A 22,540-nucleotide genomic window follows, 5' to 3' on the forward strand; every position below is an offset into this window, starting at 1 on the left:
CGCTTCCCCCCTCCTCCACAGCCTCAGCACTAGGATTTGTGAACCATTGTCATGGTCTCTTTATATTCTGTATATCACTATCTGCTCAAATAGTTTTAAAACCATTTTGAAGAGACACTGTATGGTAAGCACCACATTGGATGGTGATTTACTTACTCTTTCTGTTTGTCTTGATGATTTTAAAACAGTTATTTCAATACAAAATAAGAACAGAATTTTGCTTTCAGATTCTCACAAAGGATCTTACCTTAGAAACTATGCACTTGAAGTACACAGATCTCTCACTGACAGCAACAAGAGTCCCATACATCTAGGCCCTCAGCTAGCGAAGCACTAAAGCACTCGAGTAGTCTCATTGGCTTCAACAGGACTATTCACATGCTTAAAGTTAAGGACATGCTTCACTGAATCAGGGCACTACTATGCAGTGTCCAGCACAAAAATGTAAATATGGATATGTTCTTCCCAACTATATCATTAATTGTGATGAATGCAATAATTACCCCAATGGACAGCCTTCAAGACCTGGTCCTTTGCACCTGTAAAAAACGATAATTACAAATATATATTAGCACTAGCACCTACTCTGGAATAACTGTATTGTCATTCACAACTTACCTTTTTAAAAAGCTGTCAGAATATTAACTTTCTGATTAATAATTATAAAACTTTTTGGGAGTGTTATTTTGAAAGCTTTGCTGCAGAATCAGGGTCCACAGGCTAAGGTGTGCTGTATATTCAGTTGAAAGGACAATTTATGAATGTCTGCCTATGAACATGGACCATGCACCATGGATCCCCGGCTTCTTTTTCCCCCCAATACCTCTGCAGTCTCTACAAGTGCTGCCTTATTCAACAACTTCAAAAGAACTGACTTGTTCATCCCTAACCTGGGGGTGCACAAAACAACTGATCACAAAGAATTGTTTGGTGGCCTGTGTGAAAGAAGCTAGTGATCTTGCTCTGAGTGGGCAAATGTTCACTGCAACAGGCTGGCCCTTTTGTTAACAGGGCGGCAAGGACTGAATACGTCTGGAGACAGAACTAACCTTTCACTAGGGGAGATCCTTCATACAAGGCATGGGCCTATGAGGAAAAGCTTGCATTGCTGCTTACCACACTGTAGGGCACCTGTTTTATGGATCAGTAAAGGACGTCAGTGTCCAGGTCTTCTAGTCTAATGAAAAATATCACTAGCAGACACATCTCTTCATCAGTGAATAGTATGGTATTTGGTTGCACTATTCTACCACTGGGTGCACCATCCATATAAGAATCTATGATATTTTTCATTGAGGGTCTAGCATCAGGTTTTACTGACACTGAGTAGATTTGTACTCGAATGTATATTATGTATACGATATTATGTAGAATCCTCCCAGGAATCAGTTATTTCACCCTCTGTATTAGTGTAAATGCACACCACCATCCAGATGCCTTAAATTTATTTTGGCAGACAGCATATAATGAACACCCCAGCTACAGTTTGAAGATGAAAATACAGTGACTGCATATTCCAACTGGAAGTGCCAGAGTATGAGATAAACAGAACATTCTCAAGTACTGCTGAGTGGTAAGATGTGTGCGCCTCCTGGGAATTGTGGTCCTTGTGGTATCTACCAAGGAGAGGACAGCACTGCAGAAACAATCACATCATTTCTGAAAAATGGAGCCGAGCAAGGAGAAGAGTCCAATCTGGGGCTTCTGCCTCCCTCTCTTACCGAAAATACATCATCTCAAAGCAGACACAGAGTAGGTCAAGCAGGGCATAAGGAGTAAGCCAGGGCCAGGAATGCAGTTCTGAATTCCATTAGTAGGAAAAAGGAGTCTGAGCCATTTTAAAATGGCAGGTGGAGATGGAGAATTTAGTCCATAAATTATTCTAGGCCCTTGGGGGGCCTACTGCTCATTTTCTTGGATCTATCTTTGTTATTCTAATCTTTCCTTGTGTTTTCAGTGCTAACACAGTGCAACAGGGCTCAGAGTCTGAAAGGTTCAGTGAGTGCATTGAGCTCCCATAGAAGAATTTGCATCTTGGTGTCCAGAACACACTTCAGGTATTTTGCACATTGGTTCCTGAAGCCTGAGTGTGCAACTTTGCCAATGTCCTTCATCTGGTTATGGTTTTCTTTGTTTGTTCAGTTGTATAAGGAAACATAACGAGTGAGTGAGTGTGAGTGTGAGTGTGAGTGTGAGTGTGTACGGAGGGGATACCTGGGAATGTGCATGAGATTGCACAGGGCTTCTCCTTTAGGTCAGCTGACTAGAATATTTGCCTAGGATGCAAGCTCTAGTCCCACCACCCTCTAACACCGCTAAATGAATGGAAGGGAAAAGGTGTACAACACCCTCTTCTGGTATAGCTGTGCAAATAAAACATTATTTCAGGCCACCAGTATAACCTCTTCAAGGGCATTTCTTTTACAAAATTCCAGTTTCCATGCTCCCTTCATTCTGAGCAATTCTCCAGATGGTTTCTGTCTCAAAAGAAGATGTATTATTCTCAACAAAGGAAATGCTCCCTTAATGCCCATAGTCTGAAAGATTAGATTAGAAACTAGAGGCAGAAAAAAGGGTGTCGATTTTCATTTGTGGTCTTTAGTATGGAACTCCATAAAAATCCATCAATGTGAAGGGTACCAAGATAAAGTTAAAAGATGCTTGGGGAGAAAAATGATGGATCAGATTGTGCTTTTCAAATCCCATGTGATTTTCTGATTCATTTCACAAGTCAAAGGAGAAGCAAAGTACATAACAAATATCCACCCAAGGCTAAATATAACCATCTTTCTTAAAGTGGAATTTTATGATGACTCCTAACATAAGTAAGCTATGTTTTATGGAATCTAAAATATCACTTTTTCCCCATTCTTGAATTATTTTTCCTCTACTTCTTACAGAAACTAAAATGAGAAATGTGACCTTGTATTATAAACTGTCTGGGGATCTTAAGTATATATTAGCCTGAACCTAATGGTGAGTGTACTCTGAAATCTCTCTCTGCTATCCACTTATTGTAAAATTAGAGCACCATACAGCCCCTGAAACAATTCTATCCTGGTGCTATCTGGAACTTTTTCATCTGTTTACATAAATATTAATTGTCTCGGTGCAGATACAACTGATTATTTCCCAGTTCCATCAAGATTTTAAACAACTTTCTCCTGAACCCACTGTTTCTAATTTGATGTAATATAGCCAGTTTTTTTTTATTTATGGCCTTTCAGAGGAGACTCAGACTGTAACAGCACAGGTTACCTCACAGTCATAAATGAAATGGGAAACCACTGGGCTTTTTTTAAAGCCTTAAAAGACCTTTCCTCTCTCCTTTCTTTTTCATTAACCTTCTAAATGACAGGAAAATATGTCCCACACATGCAATGGCTGCAAAAATTCTTCCTGGATATTTAACATGATTGATCTCAGAATATATAAGTCAGTGGTAACTAAATTTGTAGGGGGGGCTCTATCAGTGATGAAGCCCAGAACGATTAATTATACTTCTGCCTCTCTCTTTGTAGTTCTTACTGCACTACCACACCAGCTGGAATGAAATTTACTTGTAGTATCCTGGGAAAACAATTAGGGAAATTCAAATCACTCATGTTTGAGAGATTAATCTTGTTAATGTGTTTCATTAGTTGCTGGAAGTATGACCTGGGTAATTCCAGGGCTTTGGAGTAGTTACTCTCTCTTTAAATGGAGTGTACTTTCTCAGCTGTACTTGGAGAGAGAGACAGAGAGAGTTAGTGCAGAAAAATCCCCAAGCTGTTAGAGAGGGAGGTGGAAGAGAAAGAGCCATTTGGGCTGAAAAAGTGATGGATGCATTTTTCTGTTTGCCTTATGAAAAGTTGAAAAAGAAGTGAAATCCTCAACAGCAAGTATAAAGAAAGAGAGAACTGGTGAGTACACAATCCCAGAGCAAAATGGGGAACTTATGCCAAAGCCTGGAGAATGGGCTGCCTCTTGCTATGTATTTGGGCAGCTATTGCGTCCTGGTCTCAATTGGGACCTCTAGGAGCTACTGTAATACAAATAAACAACAACTGCAAACTTACCCCACATCTTACTCAAATCAGAGATGAATTTGAATTTTAGTCTTCATTCACTGCTTTACTATGTCATATGGTGGAAAACATTGAACCTTTTTTTGATATTAGAATAATCTTGCCCCACTACACATTCATCCTCCATGGCTCTGCCATCTTAAACCTCTCTACTGCTCAAGCCAGCGGAAAAGTTGACATCCCTGGTGAAATTCAAACTGCTTAAAACTCTGTGCTGAGGCATAAACAGTGCACAACAAGCTGTTACAGAACTGACAGCTACATCCAGATTCAGCAACTTGTATTGTATTGATGTATTGTTGTTGAACAATGTATTGTTCATTTGACTTCAGTTTTCTATCTTTCTAGCAGAACCACACAGTTAAAAGCTTTGTTTAGACATGGTTAGCCATCGTTCTGCTAAAGCTATCAGCTAAAGTGGGCTGTAATACTTTTGTCTAATTTTGGTTGCTGGGTTTAGTGTGCGGGTGCTGGGTGGTATTGGTGGCCTGTGACATACAAGAGGTCAGCCTAGATGATAGAATGGCTCTGTGACTCTATGCTTTCACATGGGCAATCATGTAACAATGACACTGGTTTACTATGGCCAAGTTTCTATCAATGGGAACTAATGGTAATGGTTACTTGGAGTGTCATTTTTCAATGAAGAACATTCATTGTATGATTGAAAAGCACAAACAACCTTTGTCTGCAATCATGATAAAACACAGGGAAATCATCAATCCATATGACGTAATCTGAAAAACACTGCACTGAATTTCATGAAGACTTGAAACACACCAGGTGACTTAGGGCAGTGTTTCTCAATGACCAATCCATAGACTGGCGCCAGTCCCTGAGATCTCTCTGACAGTTTAAGAAGGCAGTAAGCTGATCCCCGATATCAAAAAGGTTGAGAAATACTGGCTTCAGGCGTGTCTATATTGGGAAAAAGCCCACAGTACCTAGTGCACAGTAATTCCCCATGTGGACACCGTTACTGTGCATTAAGAGTGCTTTGTGTGCCTGAACTTAGTGCATTTTGAAAGTTACATGAGGAGCTAGTGTGGAATAGCTAGTGCACTTTACTTGCACACCCTAGCTCACTGCGCACTAACTTCTCCTTGTAGACAAGCCCTTAGCTTTGTCGGAGAAAAACAGAGTTCTCACTCGCAGGTTGGGTGCAGCAAGTCAGATACTTTATTATCTCTAGCAATTGTGTGGAGGGAGAGACCTAAACAGGTCTCTCTTCAGGTAAACAATTACAGCAAGCATTTATACCTTTTGTTACATACAATAATGAGCAACAGCTGCATTTTGTTTATACATAGGTCATCCTGATATTTTATTTTTCTCACCTCTATTTAGACTATAGTCTACATTCCATACTTATCTAACACAAGGTCGCAACAACTTCTCACGTAGTTCTTTCCCACTCGCCTCACACAATCCTCGCTTCTACAAATCTCGCGTTATTAGGGTTACAGCTAGCCTGACTCTTGCTCACAGAGGGGACTGTTTGCATTGAAATCCCCTTCAAATCCCTGTCAGTTCTTTCTCTACTTCCACAGCTTCCAGTCATCTATGAAGTGATAGTGTAGCCTATTTAACCCCCTCCTTTCTTTCTCTCCATGAATGTACGGGTTTGTGCCTTGTCAAAAGCAGGCTCTGTTTTTCAAGGCTTGGCAGGGAGGTAGCTGAATACATGAGGAGGACATGAGACTTGGGTCAAATGGCAATCTGAGCCTGGGAGTGCAGTGTATAAATCTTCTCTTAGTTAACTTAGGTGAGCATTTGAGGTAAGATTTCCACTACTATAGAGGAAAAGCCCCTTGGGGAAAAAACACCAATGAGAGAACATTCCTTGAAACCAATGCAGGACAAGAGTCAAATTTCAAACGCCGTCCCTCTTTCTGTGCATCTAATGTAAGCGCACAAATGCAAGTGTATGAGGGGACCCCATTATAGATGAAAACTTCACTGTGTCTCTGAACTATGCTAGTGCCTTGGACAGTCCATTGCTGTACCACAAAATGGAACTGTGTTTGCAGCCAGGCCCTGTCACACAGTTGTACTGATAGGGCAGACAAGCCCTAAATTCCAACCCAGGTGAAATTGCCTTGTTCTGTATACTCTCCCTGAAGCTCTGGTATGGGCAACTGATGGAGACAGGATACTGGGCAAGATGGACCACACTCTGACTCAGTATGGCAGCTCGGATGTTCTTAGCATATGAAAAGAGAGGAACCTCTGGGAAGCATTAAAATGCAGTGTATGCTTGAGACAATCTGTGATTTTTTTGGAGCAAAACACCAAAAGTCACAATGAGATACATGAGCAGCCACTCATACTATTACATTCATCTTAAAGGCATGGGACATTCTTAGTACTCTTGTGAGAAACACGTTTATAAATGATCTCACAGTCCACCAGATGTCACTATTGCTCCAGACAAATACAGCCGACAAAGCATTCAACTGGTGGGGAAAAAAGTGAATCATAACATAGGAAACTTGTAAAATTCCAGAAAGTCTAATTTTAAAAATAACCTTGTTTTAAGTCTGCTAAACCATTTTCTCCACTTTTTTTGCCTTTCCTGCAGACTAGAAGCACTACAGAACTTTACCTATTCCAAACTCAGCAGCACTTTGCTTACATTACCTGCAAATTCATAACCTCTTTAGTTTTCTATTTTTTTCAAATGGATGACTTTACAGTAAGAAAAATCACAAGGAAGAAATACTTTACTCCTTCCACTTCTGTGTAAGCAAGTATTTTACTTACCCACGGGTACAATTCAGATGGCAGAGCTGACACACTGAATTTTCATCTGCGTATTTCCAGACTAAGGTATCATTTTCACCCAGAATTCCAGCAGGGCAGGATTTAACACAGTGAGGGCCATCTATATAGTGGGCACACTTTATGCAGTTGTCCGGACCCTGAATAAAGAGCAAGAAATTATTGTCTGTAATAGATTTGCCCAAGCCATATATTGGCATATGCAAGAAAAGCCTCAGAAGATAAATAAATGCATGTTTGATCATTTGAAATTCTAAACATGATTCAATGTTTTATCCTAGTTTATTATCCTATTATTGTACTACATGAAATGCTTGCAAAGTTTTAATCCTTTTGTATAATATGCTGGGTGAGATACAGCACCTGATGTTAAATGAAATAAATCTCTCTCTGGGTATCAATGCTGAGGTATGATTCCTGCTATTCTGTAATTTTCCTATTTTCTGTCCTAATAAAAACTTACTTTTTGGTTTAATGCTGTGAATAAAGATGCTCTGAGAGCAAATAAGTTTAAAATCAAAGGGGCCTGATCCTCATTGAATGTAAATCCCCATTACTCTATTGAAATCAGTGGAGCTATATCAATTTATACCAGATGAGGATCTGACTCATAAAGCTTTTTCATTCTCTGTATAATCTAAGAGAACATTTTTTTCTTCTACTCTGAAGCAGAAAGAGAAACTGGGTGAAAATAGAAAAGCCCATCAAATTTCTAATCTGAAGTGCTTTTAGCTAAAGTTTAGATGAATTGCTCTGGCCATTATCTGAAATAATGTTGTTTTTACTGAGATTGTGGCAGGACCCAAAATGATCTAGGTACTCTCTAAACAGAGGAACAAGTAGTCCCAGGCAAAATTGCCTTTTCCGAAGCAAAAGCTGGAAGTGTTGTGTTCATGACAATCAGAAGGAATCAGTTGTGTTCATGACAATCAGTATGTCAGCAAAATATAACTTTTTAGTTTTCTGATGCCAGTAAGCAATTAATCACAAACATGAAGAGACTATTCTAACTTTAAAAGAGAAACTTCCTTGATGGCCTAGTTCATTGCCACATAGGAGCCCCAGGTATGCTCCAGAAAATAGTAGGCTAGATCCTTAGCACTGACTGCAGTGGAGCAACACTGATGTATTTATGTATTACACCTCTACCCTGATATAACGCTTTACCTCATTATATCCAAATTCGTGTTACCGCAAGCGGTTCCTCTGCGCCCGCCCATTACTTGCTGCGGCCCTTCCCGGCCCCCGTCCGCCCCCCTGCTCCAGCTCACCTCTGCTCTGCCTCCTCCCACGAGCGCACCGCAGCTCCGCTTTTCCCCCCTCCCTCCCAGGCTTGCTACGCCAATCAGCTGTTTGGCACGGCAAGCGTGGGAGGGAGGAGAAGCGGAGCTGCGGCGCGCTCGTGAGAGGAGGTGCAGGCAGAGCGGAGGTGACCTGGGGCAGGGGGGCCGCAGCAAGTAATGGGTGGGGGGGACGCAGAGGAACCGCTCCCCTCCTCCTCCTCCTTCCACGAGCATGCCGCTTAGCTCTGCTTCTCCCTCCCAGGCTTGCCGCGCCAATCAGTTGATTGGCGCGGCAAGCCTGGGAGGGAGGGGGGAGAAGCGGAACTGTGATGCGCTGGTGGGAGGAGGTGGAACGGAAGTGAGGTGGGGCGCGGGGGCCCTGGGAAGGGCCGCAGCAAGTAACGGGGGGCGCAGAGGAACCACTCCCCGCTCCAGCTCATCTCCGCCTCCTCCCCTGAGCACGCCGCCGCCGCTCCACTTCTCCCCCCCTCTCTCTATAAGGCTTGCAGGGCCAAACAGCTGATTGGCACTGCAAGCCTGGAAGGGAGGGAGGGAGGGAGAGAGAAGCGGAGCGGCGGCAGCGCACTCAGGGAGGAGGCGGAGGCAGAGTGGAGGTGAGCTGGGGCAGGGAGCGGTTCCTCTCCCTACCCCGATAGAACGCGGTCTCACCTATAACATGGTGAGATTTTTTGACTCCTGAGGACCGCGTTATATTGAGGTAGAGGTGTATTATTTGTAGTGTCTATCAGCCCCTCTCATGGACTGGGGCTCTACTGTACTACCTGCTGTACAAACACACAACAAAATGATGGCCCCTACCCCAAGCAGCTTGCAATCTTAGTAGCTGGGCATCTGGCCCAGGGTTCTAAGCCAGCGGTTCTCAACCTTTTTCTTTCTGAGGCGCCCCCAACACGTTACAAAAATTCCACAGCCCACCTGTGCCACAACAACTATTTTTCTGCATATAAAAGCTAGGGCTGGCATTAGGGGGTAGCAAGCAGGGCAATTGCCCACGGCCCCATGGCACAGCTTCTGCCATGGGTTCCAGCAAGTCTAATACCGGCCCTGCTTGGCAAACCCCCTCAAACCTGTTCATGGAACCCCAGGGGGCCGAAGACACCCCAGGTTGAGAACCGTTGTTCTAAGCCATAACGGAATGAAGCAAGTACCCTGCATTACTGAACAGTGACTTTCTGACTGATGAAGGGTGGACAGTCGTCCTGTGTCAGGATAGTGGCTGCAATGGAGGGTGCAGGAGTTTTTCCAAGAGTGGGGCTGTAAGGTGCTGGGGAGGAAGAAAAGTGACACTCTGGCAGGAAACAGAAAATTCCCCCCATCCCTTTACTAAAAAAAGATATTATTGAGCTAATGGCTACACTGGAATTGTAATATCCTGCAAAATAAAACTAAGGGACTAAATTCAGCCCTGAGTGTAAAGAAGTACAACTCTCCATTGACTCTTACCCTCAAGGCTGAATTTGTTACAACCTGGGGGGGGGGGGGGGGGAATAAAGATGGGGCTTTGTTTTCCATACGGGCCAAGGTAGAGACTTCATAAAATAACAAAGTATTTTGAAAATCTGAGAAGGATAAAACTGAGAAGGATTTTGCCATTGGATATTGGGAAAGACCAAGGTATTTTAACTTTTATAAAAGGGGCCTTTATATAAACTCAGAAAATTCAAGTAACTTTGGAAAAGTTGACTATCGTTTTTACAAAGACCCCATACTTTGCACTTACATTAAAAGAGATGCATTCATTTTAATTGTGTTGGGGTGTAGAGTTTGGTTTTAAATAAAAACTGCTTTCTTAATATTTTCCAATAAACATCTGCTGTTGATTAAAATCTGATCTTTGGTCTTCAGAGGCAAAAAGTTAGTGAATTATTTCACTATTAGCCATAGTTATTATTTATACACTGCCTCAGTTAAGCAAAAATTAGCCTCCATAGCGGGAAGTGTCATAATTTATGATGATCTGGTTGTTCAACATCTAAGTATTTTAATATGTTCACCATGTTACAGGGTCTCTATGTGTACAAGTTTGTTAGGTCAAAACTGCTCTTACAGGTCCTGTGCAGGTTGCATTGTACGCAGTTGAATTTTGCACCAGGCATTCTGGGTGACACTGAAGACATTCAGATTCTCTTTCAAATTCTCTTGGCTCCCTGAAAAATAAAAAAGGAATAGAAGGAATACTTGACAAAATGTCAACTTCAAATTTACATTTCAGAGCTTCCACTACTTTTTCCAGGTTGACTATATTAGGATGAGTATAATGAGATAGGAGGGGATATAGGAAGAACTTCTTGACTAGCCCTAGCACATCAATATTACTTGCTGGGCATAACACAGGAAAAGGTGAGAATAAGGAAAATTTGGCTGAAAGTGCCACACAGGGCAATCCAAATTGTAAACTACAAATTAGTATTTACATTTTAATGAAGATGAAGAATATTCTCCAAAACATTTTTTCTATCACTGCTGATCAGCAAAAATATGTCTAGTGATTCTGAGCCTCTAAATAAAATTTGGGAAATTAAACAAATTGGCTGATAATTAGATTCTTGCCCTCCCTATAACACACAATGAATCATTAAAATATGAAAGCTGAGAACAGATGGTTTTGATAGCAATAAAGCTGTTCTACTTCAAGTAATTGTGTTATTAATTAAACCAAATCTACCCATCATTTGATTAAAAAAATGCCCAGATCTGCCCTGTAGGTCATAATATCTGCTGGAGGGAATTCACTTGAAAAGACAACAGCTGCTGAACTGCAAATTGCTAGACAAATATAAACATTATGGACACCAGCATACTGTAAATTAGTGTCATAATATTAATTATTTTTAAAAGTGAAACAAGCTTTAAAGAATTAGTAAAAAGGAAATAGGAAAAATATGTCCATTGGTAGTTCTATGGATGAGTAAACATTTTGTGCTCTGTAAAAACGCAGAGTATTCAAAATCCTTCAGTTTTGGGATCAGCATAACTGATGTTAGCTGTTTCTTTAAATTAACATATATATTACAGGTTTAAACAATTATGAGAATCCTCCTTTTCAAGACCCAAGGACACTTATAAATTTTGCTAAACATAAGACAAGCTGATGCGATTATTTCTGCCTGAAATTACTGGTCCTGGTGTGCTGGGGCCAGTGTATTTAGGTTCATCATGCCTCCACTGCAGTTCGGCAATAAAAGTGGGTAAAAATTGGACCAGGCTCCCAATAATTTAGATGGGAGCCTGGGAATCTGAGGGTAGACTTTGACCTTAAGATGTTTAGGCCACAATCCAGCAAAATCACTGCAGCATGTGCATAAATTTAACTCCACTGAGTTGTCCCATTGAAGTAAATGAGGCTGGGTGAAATCCTGGTCCCAGTGAAGTCAGTATCAAAATCCCATTGGTTACAATAGGGTCAAGATTTCACCTAATATGCTTAAAGACTGAGATTTTCAAGAGGGCCTAAGGAGGTAGGCTGCTTGATTTTCAATGGTAGTTGGGTGCTTAGTTCCCTTAAGCCCCTTTGAAATTTCAGTCTTCTCCCAGTAGTCTTAGGGGAGTTATCCATGTACATCCCCCAACTGATGCTGGGGAACAGACTGCTAAGTATTCTTAGAGAAGGGTATTTCTTCCCCCCTTTTCTGTATTTAGGTACCACATTCAAACCAACATTTTTGCAAAAGTAACAAAAACTGATACTACTAGAATTCCTGGTTTTTATTTCCCCCTAGTAATGTAAATATTTTTCTTCCTACACTAACCCTTCCCCTCTTCCCCCGCCCCCAAAAAACCTCCTTACCCTTGCATAACATTGCATTTTTTCACACATTCCCTCTGGCGACTGAAATGACGACAGGAAAAGCAATGGAATGGCCCTGGACCCCAGCAGCCTACTTCTGAGCATAAGGGGTCACAAACATGTTCCGCAGCAGCTGAGAGAGACAGAGACAAAGACAAACAATAGCCAGGGATTTCATAGAGAGTAATTAGAGCACCACAAATGACTCATTTTTGAGAGCCAATTTTTCCAAATTAACCTAGAGTAGATCTGAAGGATCCTGACAGCATTACAGAGCAGGAGGAGAAACACTCATGCTTTTCTCTAGTTTCCAAAGCTTGAAATTAAATGGGACTGTTAGTTTTGCAATATAAAAACACATGCTGCTCTGTGGCTATTTATTAATCAGATACGGATTAATCTGTTGTAGAGAAATCTACTCCTAAAACGGACATAAACATAAAACAAATCAATATGCTGCAGAGAGACATGATAAGGGCCTGATCCAATGTCCATGCAAGTCAATGGGAAGCTCAAATTGGACCCCGACTGAATGAGTCAAACATGTGGAGTTCGAACTTTCACCCTTGTTCTTCTGCTCCAAAACAACAAGCCTCTAACTAGCTGAGCCATAGCAAAGCAGATCTTGCCTAGCTGTCAGTCATTGTTAATCCTCTGTGTAGGCCAGCTTCTGAGTACAACATCATGCAAACACACGCACACACAGTCCCTACAGTACAAGTGAATGTGTTCAGAGGAGAGTTTTATCTTTTTATATTGCTCCCCATTTGGGATGTATAAATCGAGCCTCTGCCAATGTGTGACTGGGAAGGGTAGTTTGGACCAAAACTGCCAGAATCTAGGTTCTGCATGGCTAATGCCTCAAAATTTTGAGCTCATGAATCTCAGTGAGGCTTTGAGAGCGCTGAGACGGGGCAGCCTGAGGAAGCAATTTAGTCTATATTCTCAAGGGTGAACCCCCTGCCCTCCCTCCCCTCCTCCCAGGTTTACATTAGTACAGCATCATCCACAGCCTTTGACAGGCAACAAGTTAAATTCTGGGTCTGACCTTCCTTGCCTCTGCCATGCAAGTGGACAGAAATTGCAACTAATAATCCAGGAGGTCACCATTGAAGCAGACATTCACATTAGCTGCAACACACATGCCTTACTATATTCACAGCATCATACCCATATGCATTCTCAACCACCCTAGGTGAAATCCTGGCCCCATTAGAGTCAGTGGCAAAGCTCTCATTCACTTCAGCAGAGTCAGGATTTCCCCCCTGCCTTGCACAACAAACTCCCTTTCAGTTCCACTATATAACCAAACACAATGAAGACATCCACTTCCTCACAATCACATTCAAATGCACCACCTCAACTCTTACCTCACACTTTCTCCTTGAGAAACACCACATTATGAGCTTTGCCATTACACGCAGGCCACTTATCTCAATCTATCTGAGGGTGGAGTTAAGACTGAGTGTTTGAGGAGGACTGTGAGGGACTGGGAGTTGTACTTGGTTATATGTTGGCATTGATGGGAGCTGGCTATGGAGCAGAGGAGTGCTTGGTTATTATTGTGTTTGGCAGGCAAGACATTTGAATTGAGGCTGAGGGGGATGCGACTATCACTTTAACTGATGCCTGGAATTTTAGTAATTGTGTTGATAGAAAAGGAGGTTTAACAACATCAACTGCAGCTTAAAGATTTTCGTTTGTGGCAATATACAAGGAGGAAGAAAGGTTTGCTTAAATTACTGGTCACAATCTCTTTTTCTGCACCACACAATGGCATTCCAAGAGGGACAAAAGGACAGTATTAACTTACTGCATTCGTCTTGATTTCTGTTGGATGTGATTTTTGTTTTCTGAGTTTCTGTCACAAAGAGTTTATTCCAGTTCATTGTCTCAGCATAGCAGAGGTTCTTGTTTTTCATAATGGCGACATCACCATCACTTATTTCCTTGAGGGAGCGCAATCCCAGAGATTGTATCTTTAGGTTAACAATGGCAAGAGAATACTGACCACTAAAATGGGTGTGGGGCAAAAAGAACAACAGATGGAAACAGATTAAATGTGGTCTTACTGAGTACATTTTCTTTTTGAATTTCGAAGACCCATCTGGGTTACTGTAAACTGAGTGTTTTACAAGGAAAGATATTGCTTGGTCCACCAAACTTAATTTGTGTGATATTACAGATGTTTTTATGCCATATGTATTGTAAAGGTACTATATTCACATCTGATTTTCTGTAGGGACTGAAAGTTAAGTCCTCTGACACAGGACAGACCCATTGCATCATGTATGCACTAATACTATACTAATACTATGGAGGTAAAGCTAAAGTCATTATTTTGCACTTGAGTCTGCCATACTACTCGGCATGTTAGTGTAGCACCAAGCACAACATGGCCTTGATTTGTATTAGGACTTTTGGACACTGCTGTAATTCATTAGTTATATCACAGTCATGCCTAAAGGCACCAATTGAGATCAGGGCCCCATTGTGCTAGGCACTGTACATGCACTGAATAAGAGAAAATATCTGTACTAAAGAGCTAACAATCTACATAAAAGACAGAAAAGGAGTGGAAGCAATGAAATATTCGGACTGTCTACATGGTGGGGCAATGTGCTCTCTGGGGCTGTGATTTCTAAAGCCCACTAACGTGTTGAGCATTAATTGGTCCACGTAGACCCTTTTGATGCGCACTACTGTTTCAAATAGTACTATGTTAAAGCGTACTAGGGAACCTTTAGTCTGTATCAGCAGGGTTTATCCAGACCAATTAATGTGCAGCTCATCAGTGAGCTTTTGACATCACAGTCTGGTAGAGCGTATTGCCCCAGCGTATAGACAAGCCCATATTATCACCATTTTACAGCTATGGAACTGAAGCCCAGAGGCCCAGATTTTTGGAGTATTTAGGCATTGCTCTGCTCTGAGTTACAGGCCTTACTGACTTAGGAGCCTAAGTCTAATTTTCAAAAAGTGACTTAGGCTCCTAGGTGTTGTAATGTTGAGCAGAGCAACACCCAAATACCTTTAAAAATCTGAGCCAGAGAGATTTTGTGACTTGCTCAAGATCACAGAGGAAGACTGCCTCAGGACCAATAATTGAAGCCACATCTCCCAAGGTCCATGCCAGCACTCCAATCCCAAATCCATCCTTCCTCTCAGATATAAATAGGGACAATATCTTGACACAGTCACTTAGACACACAGGGCCAAATTGGTATAAAACTGGTATAAAATGGTGCAGTTCCACTGACTTCAATAGGACTACACAAATTTACACCAATAGAGAATTTGGCCCAAGTTTTGCAAAACCTTTTATTCTTTAGACAAACCTGGCTGTAAACACAGTTTATCTCACCCTCATTCTGGCACATGGTTTACTTACTGTTGCTTTGTTCTGCCTCGTATAATCTCCAGATTTTCAAAAGCATAGAGATCTGTGTCATTTGCAGGCCAGTCTTGAATCAACAAAAATCCTGAAACAGGAATAAAATAAAAAAAAAAAAAACCAAAACCTCAGCAGCTTGAAAATGGGATTTTTATTGTGAATTCCTGTTGAGCTGGGGAAGGCACTTATCTTCTTCGCATCTTTATGAGACTTGCAAAATGAAGAATTACATTTTAGGGAGTCTGCAGATATTTTTAACCCTGCTTTGTAAACAGTTTACTTTCAGGCCACCAAGAGGGCTTAACATTGTACAAGTCTAGTGTGTTATTGAGCTGTACATCCTGCAGCACTTGAGAGACCACAGGAGTTTCTGCTCTTATCAGGAAATGCTGCAGTAGAGTGTCCCTGGATTTCATTGAAACATGAGGCCATCACTGGAGCTTTCTAGCAGTGGAAGCATTTAGGAAATGGAAAAAAATGAGTGGGGAAAAGCACATCCGAGTTTAACTGCTAAAGACATTGATTTCCCCTGCTTGGACATTCAATGGGGAAAGAATTTGGGGAACAGTATTATATAAAAGTTTTCTAAATTTAGTGACAACTATACTTAAAGTAACTGGACATATTTAAAATGAGAGAGAGAAAAAGGGGAGACCCTGGGTCCAGTTCAGATTTTACACTGCTTTTATAATGGTGTGAAATCCTTTGACTCCAACAGAAGTACTCCCGGTTTTTGTTGGTGTGAGATCAAAATCAGGCCCAGGCTGGCCATCTGTGCTGCCACTGAGAGCATTCGGTGCATGGATCCAAGGAAAAGGCACTCAGATTCGTGACTCCTATTGGTATGATGGAAGCAACGGAATAAAATTTCCCAAAGAACCTTTGAAACATTTTCCACCAATAGAAATGCAGCCATTATTTCAAGGTGGGTTAGCAGTGAGCGCCATTTCCTGTGCCTCTGCTTCATCATACTTCTTGGGTGTCTGAAAGTGTTCTGGTTTTGCTCTTTAATATGTCTGACAATTCAGCAAAAGGGATGGACTGGTAAAACCATACACCTTAGACCAGATTCTGATCTGAGTTACATGTAGGGTGACCAGACAGCAAATGTGAAAAATCGGGAAGGGGGTGGGAGTAATAGGAACCTATATAAGAAAAAGACCCAAAAATCAGGACTGTCCCTATAAAATCGTGACTTTTGGTCACCCTAGTTACATGAGTGTAAATCTAGAGTAACTCCACTGACTGCAGTTGAAAGGTGTTACTCTGGAAACCGGCACTAACTCAGATGATTTAGTTTCTTAACAAAAACTGTTCTTATTCCTTTTCTCCTTTTGTTTATGTTTTCTGGGACTACAAGATCAAACAAAATTTTAAGCCAAACATATCACTACCTGATATTTCTTTTACTGTTTTGAAGATATCCAGTTTCTTTGGGTCCAGTGGTTCTGTTTTGGTGAAGGCATCACTAAAAATCAAACAGATCATGCAATTTGAAAAAGAACACATCAACTTTAATGGCTGCTTCTGGTAAAAGACCAACCATGACCCCTCTTCCCCACCACACACAAATCAGCTGATGACTTACCCTAGAAATGCTACTGGTAGAATGCTGACATCCCCATTGATCTTGGTACAATTTTTGAAAGAGTCAATATTTGTAGCATTTATGGAGAGAATCCCTTTCAGTTCACCTATTCCAATCCCATTGCAGACTGTTAAAATGAAAGCACAAAAGCTGCAGGTTTCTTAGGGATTTTAGGAATTAATGAATTTAAGAAAATAAACATCAATGTGACATTATTCTGGATAGAGTCTATTGTAGCTGTTTTATCTCTAGATCTGTAGCTATACAATTAATTACAGAAATACCCAAGGTGACACAGCTGGCAAGACATGGTAATAATCTGAGAAAACAGGAGTGCATAGGCATTGTGGAACTTAGACTCATGCACAATAAGGCCCCTTACACTGCTCTGGACTTGTATGTTGAATAAATAAAAAAATAATAATTCAGTATTAAGGCCAAAACCAGAGGGAAGAGAAATTAACAGTTATAAGCAAGGGTGAAAAGATTGTTTTCAGGTGAGTTTTTTTGAAAAGGGTCCGAGGGCCAGTGTAGCCTGATTTAGGGTGTGTTAATAATATTAATTTGGATGGTACGGGTTTTAGGCTTGCCAATCTGTTTGATCAGAAGATAAAAGTTCTTGTCCCAAATCAGGCTCCACAGAATTTACAAAGGACCTTCGGGAGTGTGACAGGAAGCTCACACTGAGACAGATGTAGCCGTAAAGACTTTTTATTAAAATCAATGAAATAGTAATTAAATGGTAAAATAATCAGAGTTACAAAGTTACAATTGTATTACAGTTATTCAAGAGATACATATGCTAATATGGTATTGTATGCTACAAAGCTTTGGTTAATATACTCACACCCTTTCTTGATAACCTGATGATGAAAGACACAGGACCTTGCCTCTGGTGGTTCAGGTTTCTCAACTCTTGAGTGAGAGGTGCAGGGGAAGCTAATGCTAAGAGCTGTCAAAGCTAACTTAGAGTTTACTTAACTAACTTAAACTTAAAATTAAAACCTAATAAACAAAACTAAGAACAAAAAGTTAGGGAAATCAGCCCCAGCCTAGTCCCCTTGGAACTTAAAGTTTGAAAAGAAAATGAGCATGGCCTACTAATAGTTAGTAGTCATCGTGGATAGATAGCACATGCTAGCGAGGTGGGTCACCTCTTTTATAGGGCACAAGTGCCGGAAATCCTTCCTCCTATGCCCAAATTTCATTCCTCACCCACAGAAATGTTAGGGTTCACTTACCCCCCAGGCTAGTACGTTTGTGCGTATTGATGACATGTGCATACACACATAAATCTGTTAAGTCTGTGGGTATAACATTGAAAAAAAAACCTATGCTATTCTTCCATTGTCTACTGGTCTAGATAAAAGGTCTTAGACATATACGTGGGTGCTTATCTATTTAGGTAACAGGTCTCAATATGTAGGTCAACTTTGCTATCTGGGTAAAAGGTCTTAATGTAGATATGCTAACTTTGTCTTAGCTTAACATACAGGTTTTGGCCTGTAGGTCCCTTGCATTACAGCCAAACTTAATTTCAATATAAATCTATAAACCTATTACAATAAATCAAATACTTAAACTTATAAGAAAAGATATATCTATGCAAGCAAGCAGATTAATCCTTTAGACTACACCAGATTCTCATCTCACTTATACTAGTTTCCCATCAGGATATTTCCTTTGATTTTAATGGCGTTTCTCCTCATTTACACTGGTGTGAGAGGACAATCAGGTCCACAGAGTGGATGAAGGGGAGAGATTCATGGCAGTAGCTGCAGGTGTAAAAGCCTTTTGCACCAAGTGGCAGGACTATGGGAAGAGACAGAGATGATGAGCTGGAAGGAGAGAGACACACAAGATCTATGAGATAGATAGCAGCAAGTGTATTAAGAGGAGCTGGAACTGGATGGGGAACCAATAGGGCTGTGTAAGGATGGGGAGAATGTAGATGTGCTGCTTGGTAGGAGAGGGCAGGCAGCTACATTCTGTACACGATGGGCCCCGACAACTAGAGCTTGGACATAGTCAAGGTGAGAAGAGATGCAAGCATGCATGTGTATCTTCAGCAGAGGGAAAGTCAAGGCTGTGATGTGAATGAATAATATTGCCTTATAAGCACATAGAAGATCTGGACGTGATCCTAATAAACCCTGCAGAAACCACAAAGCAGTCTAAACTAAGGAGTGATGGTGGTGGTGAACAGACTTTTATGATGATACATACGATGTTGCAGTTGCTGGACATGCTACTTGCAACACTAGGATATGAGTAGGGCCCCTAGTTCTACTCAAGTGCAAGAGGTTTAGACACAGACACTGCCATACTGGACGAGACCCACAGTCCATCTAGTCCAGCATCCTCTCTCTGACAGAGGCAAGTGCCAGATGCTTCAGAAGAAGGTACAAGAACCTTGCAATAGGCAGATGTGGGATAATCTGCTCCCAAGATAGGTCTCATCTTTGTTGTTATTTTAAAAATATAAGATGGCTGCTGCTCAATTGTTTGTGCAGCCCAGGATCTAGTGTAAGCCCATAAAGGTGCACGCACACACACACGCTTCTCCAAACATACCCGTTTTTGTGTTACTCCCAGGGCTAGAGTCTGACATTCTGAGGCCCTAAGCTATGTCAAGTGTAAGAGGCCCCATACAATAATTTTTATTATTATTATTATTTTCACAGAAAGGACATTGAATATATAAACATGAAATCTTTATATTTGCATATATACAAAGGCGAAGTTGTAAAAATAGAATAATAATCTAACTAAACCACGTCTTGCAATATGCCTGTCTGCATTACAAAATAGTTTCAAATTAATATATTTTCGTCTATGATTTCTTAATTAGTAGATATGAAAACTTTATATCTACAGCAACACAAAAGCAGTTACAGTTACACAGACCAGCTTACTTAATGGAAGCAGTATAACCTGCAGTATGTCTGTTTGCACATCACATTAATTGTAACACTGAAATTTAAAACATTTTCTTTTGTGATTTTTGGAGCGCAAACTCATTGATGATGTCCTTAAATGATAAGCTATGGAGTTTGTGACTTTTGATGCACAGACTGCTTAGGGCAGATAGCTTTTCTTGCAGCATTTTCTAGGTGGACATCTCTCTTTGTGTTTGCTTCTCTATCCTCTGTCTCCCCCAGGACCATTAATTAATCTTGAGTGAACACCTCGGACACACTGCTATATGTGTGAAAGAGAAAGAAAGAATTTACCAGAAAAAAGACTGGTAATCTCTAGATAGGCATTGAGAAAGTGAGAAAAGCTACTCTATATTCAAACAAATATAATGAATATTATAGGCTTTAATAGCCTATAAATCATATATGCACATAGTTTGAAAGAACTTGCTCACCAAGCACTCAGAATATTTTGATATATATGTATATCTTCCTTCACTTCTCTCAAAACCCTCTATTTATCCTTTTGTCAGCACCCTCTGATATTTACTATGAAGGTTCCCGAAACTGACGGAGGGAAGCCAACACAAATTTATCCTCCTCAAGATCCACTTGACCCAAGTCCATAAAACGATCACCTGCAAACTCAATCATGTGAAGCCTGGATAGCACATGAAGCAGAAAGTGGTGTGCACACTAAAATACACAATTGTACGTATGTACAGATCAAAAGAAGAAAGAACACACTAACACTTAAGAAAATAAAGAAAAACAGGAGCGAAGGCACTATACGACTGAGCATGCCAGACCGTAAACAAAAGATGGTGGCCTTCTGGCTATTACCAGCCAAGGGGGACGCTATACATGACGTCTCTCCTAGGATGAGTCCCATACAAGTATGAGCTTGGCAGGATTGCTTCATGACACTGCTGTCTCAGACCTCACATTTTCCCCCATTTTATCGCAGTGAAATTATTTATTTAAATATGAAGGAATGGTCAGAATTTTACCAGTAGCAGCTCGCCAACAAAATGCTGCCTTAGGACAGGGGTTCTCAACTTTTTTCTCTCTGAGGCACCTCTCGACATGCTATAAAAACTCCAGGGCCCAGCGGGGGCAGGAGAACCTCAGGGCAGGGGCCTTGGGCATAGGCAGAGTTTGACTTCTATTTCGGGGGAGCAGGGGTCAGCGGGGCTCGAGCCAGCTCTGCAAGGCAGGGTCCAGGGAGGGAGCACAACCTCCACCCCGACTCACCTCAGCAGGCCACGTAGCCTGTCTGGGTTGGGAGCGGGGGATGCAACCAAAGTTATAACTCAAAGTTAGGGCTTAGCTCAAAAAGTTTGAAAACAGTTTAGGGTGCAGGAAGGGGGCTGTGTGCAGGCAGGGGGTAGCTCAGGGTGCCGGGAGGGGGTAGCTGGGGCTGGATGCAGGGAGGGGCGTAGCTAGGAGCTATGTATGGGCAGGGGGTAGCTCAGGGTGCAGGGAGGGGGTAGCTGGGGTTGTTTGTGGTAGGGGGGTAGCTCAGGGTGCAAGGAGGGGGGTGGCTAGAGGCTGTGTGCAGGCAGGGGGTAGCTCAGGGTGCAAGGAGGGGGGTGGCTAGAGGCTATGTATGGGCAGGGGGTAGCTCAGGGTGCAGGAATAGGGGTAGCTGGGGTTGTGTGCAGGTAGGGGGTAGCTCAGGGTGCAGGGAGGGTGTAGCTCAGGGTGTAGGGAGAGGGGTATAAGGGCTGTGTGCTGGGGTCCCTGTTCTCTGAGGTGTCTGTCAGCCATGGAGCCGAGTCTCCCCACCCGGGGGGCTCTTAAGGCTGCCTCTGCAGGAGCAAAGGGGGCTGGGAACTGAGGAGCAGCTTCAACCTGGGGCATGAGCAGGAGAGGAAGGAATGCTGCAGCTGCCTGCTCCATGGCACCAGCCAGAGCAGCAGCAGCCCCGCACTGCCTGGCTCTGGCTTCCCGCCTCCGACCTGGCCAGGGGATGGGGAGAGGAGATTGTGGAGGGGAGGTGTGGAGCTGCCCTGGGACTGCTGTGCTCTCGTGCTGCAGTTTGAGGGTGCGGGGGGGCAATGCCCTCCATGTCCCCAACTCTGCCCATGGTCTCAGGGATTCAGCCCCGCGCCTCCTGGCTTCAGCCCCGTGGGGGGTGCCTGGGATTGGGGCTTCAGCCCCACACCTCCCAGCTTCAGCCCCACGGGGGCAGTGGAGATCAGAGCTTCAGACGCAGGGCCCTGCAGCCCCCTTGAAAGGGCTCACAGACCCCCAGGGGGCAACAGACCCCCGGTTGAGAACTGCTGCCTTAGGAGACTGGTAGACTTACTCGTAGAAATACTAATTTTATAAGTGCAATTGTTGTTTTTTCCCTCAACCCTGGCCTCCCGCCTGTCAATAATGAACAATTACTAAAGGGTAAGGGTAGAGTAAGAGTATTTGTGTAGCCAGATGTGTCACATTTGAATGAAAATGTCTATATTTAGAGAGAATCTCCTTTATTTATCAACCGATTTTGATAAATTTTGAAATGGAGTCAGTTTTTTTTTCTTTTTTAGAGCCCCTCATATTGCGAGGCCCTAAGATGTAGCTTAGTTAGCTTATGCCTTAATCTGGCCCTGGTACTCCCATGGTTGAAAGGTTGGCAAGAGCAGGGCATGGAGAAGGTGGAAAGACAAGCTAGGCAAAAGACAAGCATTTACTTTCTGCACAGGCTGAG

General features: G+C 42.1%; 1 protein-coding gene across 1 annotated transcript in view; it reads right to left on the bottom strand.

Annotated features, from left to right (window-relative positions):
- Nucleotides 1-22,540, bottom strand: part of LOC112113132 (epidermal growth factor receptor) — a 216,991-nt gene that overhangs the window by 28,923 nt on the left and 165,528 nt on the right. Inside the window, exons 9-16 of the mRNA XM_026654036.2 lie at nucleotides 16,922-17,048; nucleotides 16,728-16,801; nucleotides 15,331-15,421; nucleotides 13,753-13,952; nucleotides 11,940-12,072; nucleotides 10,200-10,299; nucleotides 6,831-6,988; nucleotides 504-539 (exon numbers count right to left, since the gene is read on the bottom strand). Of these exons, the coding sequence (XP_026509821.1) occupies nucleotides 504-539; nucleotides 6,831-6,988; nucleotides 10,200-10,299; nucleotides 11,940-12,072; nucleotides 13,753-13,952; nucleotides 15,331-15,421; nucleotides 16,728-16,801; nucleotides 16,922-17,048 (919 nt within the window). The remainder of the gene's footprint in view (nucleotides 1-503; nucleotides 540-6,830; nucleotides 6,989-10,199; nucleotides 10,300-11,939; nucleotides 12,073-13,752; nucleotides 13,953-15,330; nucleotides 15,422-16,727; nucleotides 16,802-16,921; nucleotides 17,049-22,540) is intronic.

The sequence above is a fragment of the Terrapene carolina genome, unplaced genomic scaffold (genome assembly GCF_002925995.2).
Source record: "Terrapene carolina triunguis isolate 2854851 unplaced genomic scaffold, T_m_triunguis-2.0 Scaffold179, whole genome shotgun sequence".
NCBI classification, from domain to species: domain Eukaryota; kingdom Metazoa; phylum Chordata; order Testudines; family Emydidae; genus Terrapene; species Terrapene triunguis.